Source organism: Perca fluviatilis, chromosome 9 (assembly GCF_010015445.1).
Source record: "Perca fluviatilis chromosome 9, GENO_Pfluv_1.0, whole genome shotgun sequence".
Taxonomy (NCBI): Eukaryota; Metazoa; Chordata; class Actinopteri; order Perciformes; family Percidae; genus Perca; species Perca fluviatilis.
The window spans coordinates 41,492,695-41,505,787 of NC_053120.1; the positions used below are offsets into that span (position 1 = coordinate 41,492,695).

The window sequence follows — 13,093 nt, forward strand, 5'->3', positions numbered from 1 at the left end:
ATTCTGAAATAAGCTGTGGCTGTGCATTTGTTTGCAACTTATTTTTATTTATTATTTATAATAGAAATCAAATTGAATAAAACGCTACTTAGAGTCTCCGCACCTGTCATAACTAACCACATTCCAAAGAAAATGCAGTTTCTGTGATGCAGGTGAAACACCTTGCTTACAATATATTGTAAAAAGAATCAAACTATTACTTTTGTTTTATACTGCATTTCTGATGTGTAACATCCCTTCTGTCATTGATCAAAAATAGACATTTAAGAACATTCCTCCCCCCACAATGTCTCAAGCTGCCACGTGGTGGAAACAGGAAAGAAATTGATTGGCTTTTCCTGGTAAAAAAAGAAAAGTTGACCTCATTCTATAAAATCTGGATTCTATAACATAAGAAAGACATCAAATAAACCCAATTTAAAAGGAGAAATGGATTAATTTACCAAACGTTTCAAATGAATAATCTGTAATGATCTATCACCCAGAAGCAGAGCCTCCACAGTACAACATCCTCTCATTGCTTTCTCATCTGTGATTGTGGTATGATTCATACAAGACTCCCCCGAGCACTCCCCCCCCCCCAGCTAAGGTTATTACTTTAGAGTGACAGTGATTGGCAGAATATACGAGTGTTATAGTGAGACATAGGGCAGGGCTGCACTCAGAAGCCTGGGTGACGTTCTCAGTGGTCACAGCTTGCGTGTGTGAGGCCAGTTTTACCAGCATTTTAAGCACACAGAGCATGTCTCCTATCTTATCATACTCCTCTTTACTACCTGTCTTCTTTGTTTATGATGGAAACGCTTTTTAATTACGAGTTGTTGAGTTTTATAGATGACGCCAGGTCTTGAAGTCATGTCACTGCAACTAATTAGACGGGGTACAACAACAAGTCATTTCTCTTCTGGCGGTGTGCTCACAGACTAGAGGTGGTCAGGAGTGTATGCATGTATCCACAATATGTATTCTACTAGTAACTTTAAGTGTACGCCACTGATATTTACATTTATTTTAACACCGCGCAAATCACATCTTTGAAAGAGAGGAATAATGAGTATGGAACATGATATACAGTATAAGCTTGCTATAGGTAATGTTTTTATTTTTAAGAGGCAACTTTCTAAAATCTGATTTTGATGCCTGAAATATGATCCATCAAAAAAAAGTACAGTACTTATTATGAAGCGATAGTTATACTGCATATTACATTTAAGAGTACATTACATCACCTATTACAAAGGGGTAGTTTACATTTTTAGGATCTATATGTTACTTGTTATTAAAGATAATGTAGGGTATGTTTTGATGTCATATCAGTGGTCGGTGATTTTAATTCCCAATAATTAGTGGTGAAAATAGATATATTTTTAATGACTCCCTAATTGAAAAAAGTGTGCACTTTATTTTCACCAGGTGTAATGTTTAGTATACTAGTGTATATACTTTTTGTATATATACATATATGTGTAGTTCAACAGAGATTGGCAATGAAAATCTCAGATCTCAGTAACCCGTAAACAATGCTTATTAAATATGTTTAAAAAGAAAAAAAACGCAAGTAATGTAATTACAATCTAAGACATAAAATAGTGCAGGAGTTAAAATATAGGGATGGTATATATAGTATATACTAGCATAGCAGTTTTTTGTAAAACTGCCCCACTGCTCCTGGTTATGACATCATTTATCCTAATTATAGTGGTGATTATCTGCATTAGTAAATTGTTGTTAAACATCATATTTTCAGCATCCTATTATGGCACATTCCATGCTTGTTCATAACTGCTGGGTCTTCATAATTGTAACTGAGTGATGCTGGTCCGTCTGTCACGGATGACCTGCCCCAGTCAATAGGAGAGGAAATGTGGCAGCGTCAGCAGGTCTCGCTGAGGGGATGTGAACCCACTGACTGGAGACTGGAGGAGAGCCATGCTGATGCTATATTCAGCAGCAGCTGTAGCACTGTGCAGTAAGTGGTTTGTCTGCTGCTGTATGTCTGACTTCTATACCAGCTTATTAAGCCTAAGAAACTTACTATAAGACAGGGGACTTTAACAGGGTTTTTTTTAAGCCAAGAAACTTTTAACTGAAAGAGAAATGGAGCAGGGACCCCCTACTACCGGTACATATATTGTAGAAAATGATGTTGCATATTAAACTGGGCCTACAATAACATGTAGGGCGGCCTAAAGCCTTTATACATACCTTTTTAGTGTACAGAATACTGAGATATTAAATAATTGTATTCATGATTTTATAAATCATGTTTAAATGTTAAACATACATGTGGCCCAGTGAATCCTTAGGATGAACTGGATCTATTTCAGAGACTACCTTACCTATAGGCCAGTAAGCCTATCATCAGTGTGGACTTATATTTGCTAATAATATGTTGGATTCATGTTAAGACTTTTACGTTTTTGAAAAAACTTTCAAAAATGAAAAATAATTTGGAGACCCCCTAGGGGTCCCAGAGCCCTGTTAAATATCCCTGCTATAAGACACCCTTTTGTCTATGCCAAAATAGCATTATGGAGTAGTAAACATTATGGTAATAAGGTCTTTAATTGTGCTAAAATTAGAATTAAGAGAAGCAGCATGAATTCACTCAATTTCCCCTAAAATAAATGAGATTTTTTTGCATGTGTTTACAGGGGGAGTGTCTACATTCAAACACATAGAATATACCACAACAACATACATTTGCAGGAGTTGGTAAAGTATATACACAGATATTCTGAGTCAGTCCCAAAATGTCTTACAAGTTTGTTGCTGCAACATAAATCTAAATCTATCCACCAAGTGTATGCACCCAACAGTCCACTAAAGAGAGGCCAATTTTTTTCTTGAGGTTCATCCCGTGCATCTTAATTAAGGTCAGTGTGGGAGGGAAGATCTCTCAAACAACAAGATTATTGCCATTCTCCTGCTTTGTGGGAACTGGGGTATTTGCCCACACAAGAGTGTCAGAGAGCACAAAGCAGAGAGTGAGACACACACACAAAAACCCACTCCTTCTTCATCTTCCTTTCCTCGGCCCAGACTACAAAAAGACAAGGGGGCATTTATACCCTGCCTCTGTAGCCCCTCCAGACACTGCAACCAATGGGCTTTTTCATGACATCAGTCTGCTCACATCCTCCAGCCCACATCCAGAGCCATTGACTCAGTTTGTAAGAGAACAATCTGCTCTGCTGAAAGACCTGTACTCTCACTGAAAGCGTCTTTGTGTTCTCTGTGGATCTGACCAACAAGACGTTTTCTAGTGCTGTTGACATATTGTTAAACTCAGTTATTTTCTAGATTTTAAGGTAGATTGATTAAATAGAATCATGACTTAGGCCACACAAAATCTGTAAAGTCCACTTAAATGTTCCTTTTCACTGAAACTTTAGCTGGAATTTACCAGCTGTAGAGGTGATTTATATTATGGGGAATCAAGCCCACAAACTCAGATTTAACTAGATTCAGGTCTGAGAAGATCTTTTGCACCTTCTTGTGTTACTTATATTAGATATCATAACTATTTCAGATTTGAATGCGATAAATAAATCAGAAAAATTCCCATTGCACCCACTTCAAGTTCCCGTCTTTGCATTGACTTTGTATGCAATCACGTTGCACAATTCGTGTGAAACGTGGGCGGTGTGAACACAGCATAGAGTTTTGCCGGTGGCGGTGTTAACATTTTCAAACCGGTTTGACATTAATATAGTAATAAACTGTATTTCTATAGTGCAATTCATGCACAAAATGCAACACAGCGGCTGCGTTCCGACTCCAGCACAGCTCCGGTGATCTGCAGCCCTCCGGAGCAGATACACAGAGTTTCTATTTTTGCCGGACGCCAGAGAGCTCCGCAGCAATTCAGCACAGAGCAGATAATGCGGGACAGGAAGTTGAGCACAGAAACACTCACTCACGCTCAAGGCGGCTCATATTTCCCTGCAATACACCTTGAAAACATCATAATGGGCGGAGACGGGCCTGAAGTCAACTGTTGTTGGTTTTATGAAATTACAAAATTATTTATAGAAATTACATCCTGTTATATCATTCATGAAATCGCAATCTCGTGGGTCCTCGTGACTTCAGCTGTCAGTCATGGCCGCAGCCGTTTCGCAACAAATCTGGACCTGGTGGGTATTGAAGGATGGCGGAGCACGGAGCCGTTCCGCAGTTGGTGGAAATAAGGGGTAAGACTTCCAGGCAGACTGTTCCAGTTCCAGTTTTTCGGGTGTAATTAAGGAAGGCTGCCTCTCCATGCCTTTTAGTTCTGACCTCAGGAACAATCAAGAGTAAGGGACCTAGCAGGCACATATATCTCATCCATGTCAGACAAAACCAATCAGTGATTAAAAAAAAAAAAAAAAAAGAATTTAAATATTAGTTCTGTGACAGACAGAATGTAGATTTTAAGATTGGGAAAATGTGGGTAGTAGCGGGTGGTAACAATAACTGATTGATTGATTGATTGATTGATTGATTGATTGAAATGACATATACTGTTCTGGTTCAGCCGGTTTTCATAAAATCAAACCGTTTTTAACTTGTACACCGGACCGGCAAAACCGGAAATTGACCCAAATCTAGCATATGTTTTTTACAATGGCTGCTGTGCTTTGACAGCCTGATTGACTTTATATACTGTTGAATGAGTCACAGTACTGTACAGTTTGTATTGCAAAACTACTATGGTGGGTTCTCTCATACACCATTTAAGAATAGGATAGTGAATATGGCAGTGAATAATAGGGTTGGGTACCGAAACTCGGTGCCAATAGGGAACCGGTGCCGACGTAAACGGTAGTAACGAGACCGAATAAGAACGAAAGTTTTGGTGCCTCATTTCGGTGCTTGACTTTACACTACACCTGACAGCATGTAATGTTAGCCTACCTTTAGCTAGCAGCTGGATTAAACACCGGTAAAATGCTGACAGCTAACGTTAAACAGTGTAAAGTGTGACTGTATTTCACTGTGGAGGACTTCAACAGCGGGATGTAACAGTCGGCAATGCAGCGCAGCAGCAGCTGCTGTTGTCGGAATTCATAGATATACAGTAGTAGTACTAGTAGTACTAGTAGTACTATGTTTATATGGTCGGAATTAAACAACACAGACGGTGCGTTCACTCGCAGCTGCCGTTGTCGGAATTAAACAACACAGACGGTGCGTTCACTCGCAGCTGCCGTTGTCGGAATTAAACAACACAGACGGTGCGTTCACTTGCAGCTGCCGTTGTCGGAATTAAACAACACAGACGGTGCATTCACTTAAAACAGGTAGCCTCGTGGTGCATTCACAGTAATTGTAAAATACCCTTTTCCCATCTGGGGTTCAACAGCAATATACTGGTGAAATAAGTTATTGTTATAGTTATTACATTATTATTAAATCTTTAATTTTGACAATGGCCTTAGCAATAAACAAGTCACTGACTGTTGTTTACTACCCTTATTTTTTTTCTTCTTCTTTTTTTTTTTAACTTCATTGAAAAGTACCGGTTCAGGCACCGTTTAGGCACCGGCACCGTTTTAAAAGTATCGATTTAGCGAATGTGCAGGAACTGTCCAAATTAGCATAAAATAAAGAACAACCAGACACCATACCAATCATTACCATAGCGGTGAAATTCACTGAAATTCATGTCACATGTATGTGGATAACTTGCTTGATTAAAAACAGACACACTTATTAGAAAAATGCAACTTCAAACTCACAAATTTAATCAAACAGGACACCTCCAAGGACTTTTCCAAGGTATCCACACTGTAAATATATTCCCTGTGGACTATAGTGCCTTTGATCTACGTTTACACTGTTAAAGGAGACACTGCTGACAGCAAAATATGCATCGTCCATTGCTGTAGAGACAGAAGAATGAGTTCTGTGCCAAGGCAATGACACTCTTACTGTAGGTGTCAAAAAATGTTGTCACCCTCATGCTGAAATCCTGCAGGAACCAATAATTCCTTATTGTATAGTAAGTGTTTAGTCTACCCGGGAACTAGTTCATAAAATGCAAAATATCACACAGTTAAAATAAGACGGCCCAAAAAAGCCACCCAGCTTGTTGTCTAGTCACCCATGACATGAGGAAGGAGGGAGGAGATGGCTAAATTAGGCCAAACGGTAAATATTTCAGGAAGCCTCATCCATTATTGACAAACGGCTTTACCTTCCTAAGCAGACTACGTATCGAGTATCTTTCCAGTCTCCTCTCGACACAAAGTCCTCACTCTGCACTGTATAACCCAAAGAATGTGGGGTGCTCTGAACTACATACCTCAAAAATATACAACATATGACCACAAAAACAAATACAGTAGCTAAAGGCAAGTACACAATGAGTCACACTCCTAAATGTTTATATGGGTTATTTTATATGGACAAAATCATGTTAAAAAATGTATCTTCTATTACTGTGCGTATTGAATATTTGCATTAGTGGCAGATTTGAATAGAAAGATTAATGTTGAAAATGTTGATTAAGGAGCCATTTTTAAATCTGGCTTAATCTGGCCACATAAACAGACAAAGGGCCTTGCCCTAAATACATATCAGGTCAAATATGCAGGAGATTATGTCACCTACTGCATAATGTTCAAGAGATTTTCTGAGCAGGTGATTTCATTTTGATAACTGTTCTCCTGCTCGCTCTATTTAGTAACTGAAAACATCAACCCTGTAGTAATTACACAATCTTTTTGACAAGCTCAACAAGATTTTTGCTACAGAAAGATTTAAATTATCTCCTATAGTTTCTTAATAATCTCTTTATGAAATTAAAGCTGATAGTAAATACATTTTCTGCTCATATCACTTGTCTTGAAATAGGTCTTGCTTTTTCACAGTCACTCCTGGTACTATGCAAAAGGGAATTATCTTTTCATTAAACCCCTCGCGCTGGGGGGTTAGAGGTCAAGATCAGGAATAGCTCAGAAAAGTCTGAAGGTGTGCCTTCTGGTTGAGAAGGAATCCCCCAGCTCAAGCTTACATCTAGCTGGGTGCCTTCTGCCAACCACTTTCCACACTTCTGATACCCATGCAGTGTGAATAAATTGTTCATGCAATCTGTGTTTCAGTATACATTAAAGACACTAAAAACATAAAATAAGTACACATGACACAGACTGTAGGTACATTTTAAGATCTTCTTAGAGTACTTACTGGTGGTGTTTCCAGACATCTGAATGATGCATTTGCTTTCTTTTCCAATCTCCCTTGAATTGAAGGGGCGGACACGCACCGCCACCTTCACAGAGGCCCCTGCCATGGTGCTTTCTTCCTAGCACCTTGGGGTGCCTTCTTTAGTACCCAGGTGTAGGGCCTGCAGGTCTGTAGAAGGGAGCAGATAGTGAATACATCTTAATGAATACATTTCCTAGTTTTATCAGTTCATTATGCAAATAGAATGCTGTAACAGACTTGTGCCACCTTTTTTGGCATGTGTTGTATGATATTTTATTATGTTATATGTTACAAAACTGAGGTCTTTTTTTCTTTTTACATTTTTCTTTTTACATTTGTGAGGGCAGAATATTACACCTTAGGGTTGACGTAATCAGCACAATAGAGGAGGGCAGGGCTACGTGGCTGTAACATGAAAAGACCATGCATGGTCAGCTACAGCCAAGGGAGATGAATAATAAAGCTAGCAGTAACAAAAGAAGTGCAGCAGCAGCTAAATGTCAGGCTAGTTCTCTGGATGACAATGGCTCTGAAACCAGCCACAAATCCAGGGTCGGGCTCCATTCAGCAGCTCGGTTTAATCAACAACTCGTAACTCGTCCTGCTGTCTCCTGAAAGACTAAATATGAACATTAAATCACTGTGTGGTGTCATCATGAGTGTATCAAGAGCAACCATGACTCATCTACTGTGGCGATCAAATTACAATTATTTAATGTTTTCATCAATAAGCTTTAACAGTGAGCAATATGATACAATTAGCGTTTACTGAATCCCTGGGGTCTACCTGCAAATATAATAAAGCTATCATAATTTATAGCATATCAATAAGAGAAAGTGTCATTTCTCGAACTTTATTCATAATGTAATATATTATATGTTTTATGTTGTATCAATATTCTGAATATGTTCCTATGCTTTGTGACTCAGATGTCTGTCATCATAATTGAGTGTTGTAAATTTGCTGTGTCACCCTGCTTCCTGGTACACCCTCTACAGCTGGCCCCTAAACCTTCATGTATGCAAGTAATGCTGTTACAATGGAGAAACACTTTCGGTTTTTAAGGTGCTACTGTACTGTATGTGGGCTTCAATAAAAAATAGACTGAATAATGTAAAATATTCAACATCAAATTCAATATTGTTTTGATATCTGAAATTAAATTGATGAAGATGAAATTCATAAAGCGTATCTTAATATCACCCACTGCAACAGAATATCTTGTGTGAAAAAACAGTAGGCCTACTTAAAGTTCTGAAGATTAAAATCTGTTTTCTCCATCAACATCCATGTTCATAATCTTCTCATACAGATGCTCAGACCAATCAGCTGATGATGCAGCTCAGCTGGGCGGCTACCATTTTTCTGGCGACAAAGGCTTGTAATATACATCCGGATGCTGGTGTGTATTGGATCTTGACGACAATTAGATACAATTTTACCTTGTCACTTATGAAAAATAATTTAACTGGTGGCTTTTTAGCATGAGAGCCAAGCCATAAACGCCAGCTAAGGTGCCATATTTGGTTAGGCTTAAATTGATAATTCATTGCTGTAATTACTTTCTGTAAAAATAGCCTACTTCTTGCATCATTGTCATGGCTTATGGTATTCTACGCTAACATCTCTTCAGTTAATTATAGCACGTCTTGTAGTTTACCTTTTGCCCAATGACAGGGCATTTATTCCTGTCTTCCTGCTCACATAATTAAAATACATTTTATCAAACAATATGCTATAAAATATGATGTGCTGTGTTGTGTTACAGAGCAGCTTTATATGTCATTTAATCTCTATAGCCTAATATCTTTACGACATTGACAGCAGATACTCAATGGCCGCACCCTATGCTCATCTCTTCCCTAGAGATTTAACACGAAGTAAATAAAGACTGCCTCGTTAAAAATGCATTACCGGCGGGACAATGGAAAAATAAAAAAGGTTAACCCACCTCCGCAGTGCCAATAACGTTTGCTCCCGTGTAGAGACCGTATTTGTCGTGCTTGGCTCCGTAGCTACTTCCACCTGCTCTGGTCTCCTCCAGGTCTGGCGCTGGCCGTGCTAACAGCCTCCTCTCTCCATGAAAACGGGAAGGACTGAGGTTACCGCGGACAAGGTCTTGTACCCACCAACCCACCTCCCTCTGCCCTGCCTTTCCAGTTGGGACCCAGGAAGGAAAGGAAGGTGGCCGGTCGGTTGTTTGGATGTTTCGGCCGCTTCTTCACGCTCCGACGCGGTCAAAATGGCCCTATTGTCTGCCTGTCTTTGGTAGGGATGCTCGAGCTCCCCTGAGCCGGTGACATCACCACCGAGGGAGGTAACAGCATCAATGCAGTAGTGGGAAGGAAAAAAAAGGAAGAGAAGAGAAAAGAGAGAGAAAAGGAGAGAAGACAGGGGAGAGAGAGAGGGGAGAGGAGATAGGAAGAACAGAGAGGGAGAGAGGGAGAGAGAGAAGGGGACACAGAGATAAAGACAGGAGTAAGATGTGTATCCCGCCGAAAACACCTCATATAAAAAAAACTGCTGTTTTGATACTTTTTATTGAAAGTTAAAAGCCAGTTTTTCTAAAGGTTGTAAACAGCGTAGTTAACTTACATGACCGTTTTAAATGCAGCGGACAACAGGAGTATGCTATGAAGTCTTTTTAATAGGTCAAATCAGGGACATCAAGCTGAGGGGTTACAAATTGGCACAAAGCAGCTCTTTGCTCCATGGAAACTGCCTGTTCAGTTAAGCACACAATATAGGCTAGCATCTCAGAGCAGAGTTTGGCCACATAAACAGATTATAGCAGCAATATTGTCATGGTTCCTTTGCAAATGTGGTGTTCCTGTAGGCCTATACTCTTCCTGTAGGTTGCCTGCATTGCAGTTTCAGGTTTTATAGTCATTTGTGTCCGTACACCCTTAGTTTACTGCAGTAAATACTAATAGTTAAATGGTAAACACACAACACATAAAATAGGCCTTTTTCACAGCAGACATTTTGACTTGTCAGACTAGAAAAGGTACAGGTGTTACTAATAACATGAACTATGGCTACATTCTATTCAAAAAGCCCAGCATGCACAATACCAGGAGGCTGAATCTAAAGCAGCAAAATGGAATTCAATCCATTTTTCATTTAATTATTTACACCTGTGCTTTTCCTACTGTGAAAAAAATCTGAGGAAAAAATCATCAGAGTTTAAATTTATAAGCCCTTATGTTGAAGGTTTCATTGCTTTTAGCAAATATGTCATTTTCTAAAAATATCTAAAAAAAAAACATAGGCCTATCAGATCTATGTATAGCCTAATGGGACCTCCCTTTAGTCAGAGAGAAACATATCATATTTGTAGTTCAGCCTGTATAAATGTTCAACCTAAAAAGAATTGCGTGTAAACAGACAAAAATGAGATGCAATGCCTGGAGAGATGTTTTGTAGCGGAGCTCTTGACAGTCATTGAGCTAATTGAAGAGAGAGGACCGGCCCTGATAATGTCAATGAGTCCTTGTGCATGTGACCTTACCCACACTCTACAGGGCGGTAATGGTTTGGTGGTTTAAGAGGTTTTTGCTATCAAGATCAATACATTTTCTCTTCACTATCATCCATCTTAAGACAAAGAAATTCTGCACAGTAAAACATGTTTACGTTATAGTGCATTATCTGCATAGATGTATCCAACTATCGGCCATCCAACTGCCTGTACTGTCTGTATGTATACATAATTCCAAATGTATTTCTATTGTATACATAATAGTTGAGATCATTGGGACTCATTCACCAATATCTTCCTAAGTTTTCTCTTAAATATGTTCTTAAGAAGGTTCCTAAGAAAGGTCTACGTCGGATTCATGACGTGTTCTTAAACAGCAGAATTGTTCGCATCTGTGTTCTTAGGATCGATGAATCCCACGTCTTCGTAACTGAAAGCGTGTGCCAGTTGTTCCTAATTAGCATAAGAAAACGCCCCGCAAATTCCCATAAAAGGACATGACACTTCCTGTGCACCTCCTGGGAGACTGGTTTTCGGAGATTGTCGGAGCAGCGGTGGAGGAAGTACTGAATCTCAGTACTTAAATAAAAGAGACATTTACTTTAGTAAAAGTAGAAGGTGTCCACTACCACAAACAAGGCCTGGCTTTTAAAAAAAGTTCCTATCCTAACCAGCATAAAACGGAAATCGGAAATGCGGTTGGTTTTATTCATGGATGTATTTTATTTTCTTTAACCATGCAAGTAAGCAAATAAAGTGTGTGAAGCATTGCAAATGGGGAGATGTGAAGAGGTCCAGCCAAATAAATAAGATATGAACGCGTCTTACGCAGCCTGGCAGAGGAGTAAACGACGCTGTGGAGAGAAATGTAGAGTTAAGTGATTCTAACTTAACAAATAAGCACACAGAGAGAGATTTCCGACGAGTGCCAAGCATCGTGCCTTTATTTCCGTTACCCGCTTTTACAGCCCCTCCCCCTAGGCTATATCACATCCTGTCATATCAAAGCCTTTAACACTACATCCCCCTTTCTAAGATCAGTTGTACTGATATATGACAGATTAAACTAGCACCTCTGTACTGTAACCGACTATATCACAAGTTAACTGTAAAGTAATACTCAACTGTGTCTTATGAACAATAAGCATGTGAACATTAACTGAACATCTCAACTAAGAAGGTGGGGTAAACTGCCCAATCCTTCTACTGAGTGTGGGGGTTTATTCTGCCCCGTAGAAATCACTCAGTTTCACCAGGGGTACCTACTATTTAGCCACAAAGTCTTTCAGGTACAATGGAGGCTGTCTCTCTCTTACAGGGTAGCGTGCCGGAGGCTCAGGACTGCATGGTTGAACTGAGCCCTTCTCTGCATGATCTGGCCCCACTGGCTGACCAGTAAGTTGCTCTGGCCCTGGTAAGATGGTCTGGTGGGATGGTCTGGTAGGATGTTCTGGCAGGATGGCTTGCTCTGTTGACGCCACTGGCGTAGAGACAAGGTGGTTTCGGTTACGGCGCAGATTCCCTCTGGGAGTGTCAATGATGTATGACCTTGGTGCTTCCGCCTCTCTTATCACTGTCCCCTTCTCCTTTGTGTCCTTTACCCAGACATGGTCGCCTGGTGTCAGACTTTTGAGATGATGAGCTCTGTGTCTTTTGTTGAAGTTCCAGCTCATTCTCTGTCTTTTCCTCTGTTCCACCTCTTTGAGTTCGGTTATGTCCATCCAGCCTGGGTTGAGAGATGACAGAGTGACCGGAACTGTTGTCCTGAGCTGCCGGCCCATAGACAGCTGTGCTGGACTGTACCCGTTGGCGAGTGGTGTGGCCCTGTAAGCCATGAGTGCCAGATACGGGTCTTGTCCTTTCTGTAGGAGACCTTTAACTGTCCGCACAGCACGCTCTGCCTCTCCATTGCTCTGAGCATATCTGGGGCTAGACGTAACGTGTGTGAACCCCCACTGTGCTGCGAACTGAGTGAAGTATTCAGACGAATGAGGTGGTTGATGTGAGTTTAGCTACCTCAATGAAACGGGAAAAGTAGTCTACCACCAAAAGGTACTGGTTATCGTTCCACTGAAACAAGTCAGCACCCACCTTTGCCCATGGCCTATCAGGGAATGCTGTGGGCAGCAGTGGCTCTTTGGGGTTGATTCTTTCTTTTGCACGTGTCACAGCCCTCAACCACTTTCTGAAGCTGTGTACACAGTCCTGGCCACCAGACAGATTGTTTGGTTCTTTCACGACACTTTGCTATACCTTGGTGTCCTGCGTGCTGTTTCTGCAGGATGTCTGTCTGTAGCAGCTTGGGAATAACTAGCCTACATCCCTTCAGTAATAAGCCGTTTTCCACAGATAGCTCATCCTCGACATGAGCATACGGTAGGTAAGCTCTGTCTATTGTGGACCTGTCTGGCCAGCCC

At 40.4% G+C, this 13,093-nt stretch overlaps 1 protein-coding gene across 29 annotated transcripts in view; it reads right to left on the reverse strand.

The window, feature by feature from the left end:
- The window catches only part of kif1aa (kinesin family member 1Aa), a 48,176-nt gene extending 38,654 nt beyond the window's left edge, over positions 1–9,522 (reverse strand). For 14 of the 29 annotated variants that reach the window (XM_039811070.1, XM_039811069.1, XM_039811067.1 and 11 more), the window contains exons 1-2: positions 9,147–9,517; positions 7,174–7,341 (exon numbers count right to left, since the gene is read on the reverse strand). In XM_039811070.1, coding sequence (XP_039667004.1) covers positions 7,174–7,279 — 106 coding nt within the window. In that variant the 5' untranslated portion in view covers positions 7,280–7,341; positions 9,147–9,517. Of the gene's footprint in view, positions 1–7,173; positions 7,342–9,146 lie in introns of all 29 variants that reach the window. The other 15 variants (XM_039811088.1, XM_039811087.1, XM_039811077.1 and 12 more) reach the window with 5 other exon arrangements.
- Between the last annotated feature and the right edge of the window lie 3,571 nt (positions 9,523–13,093).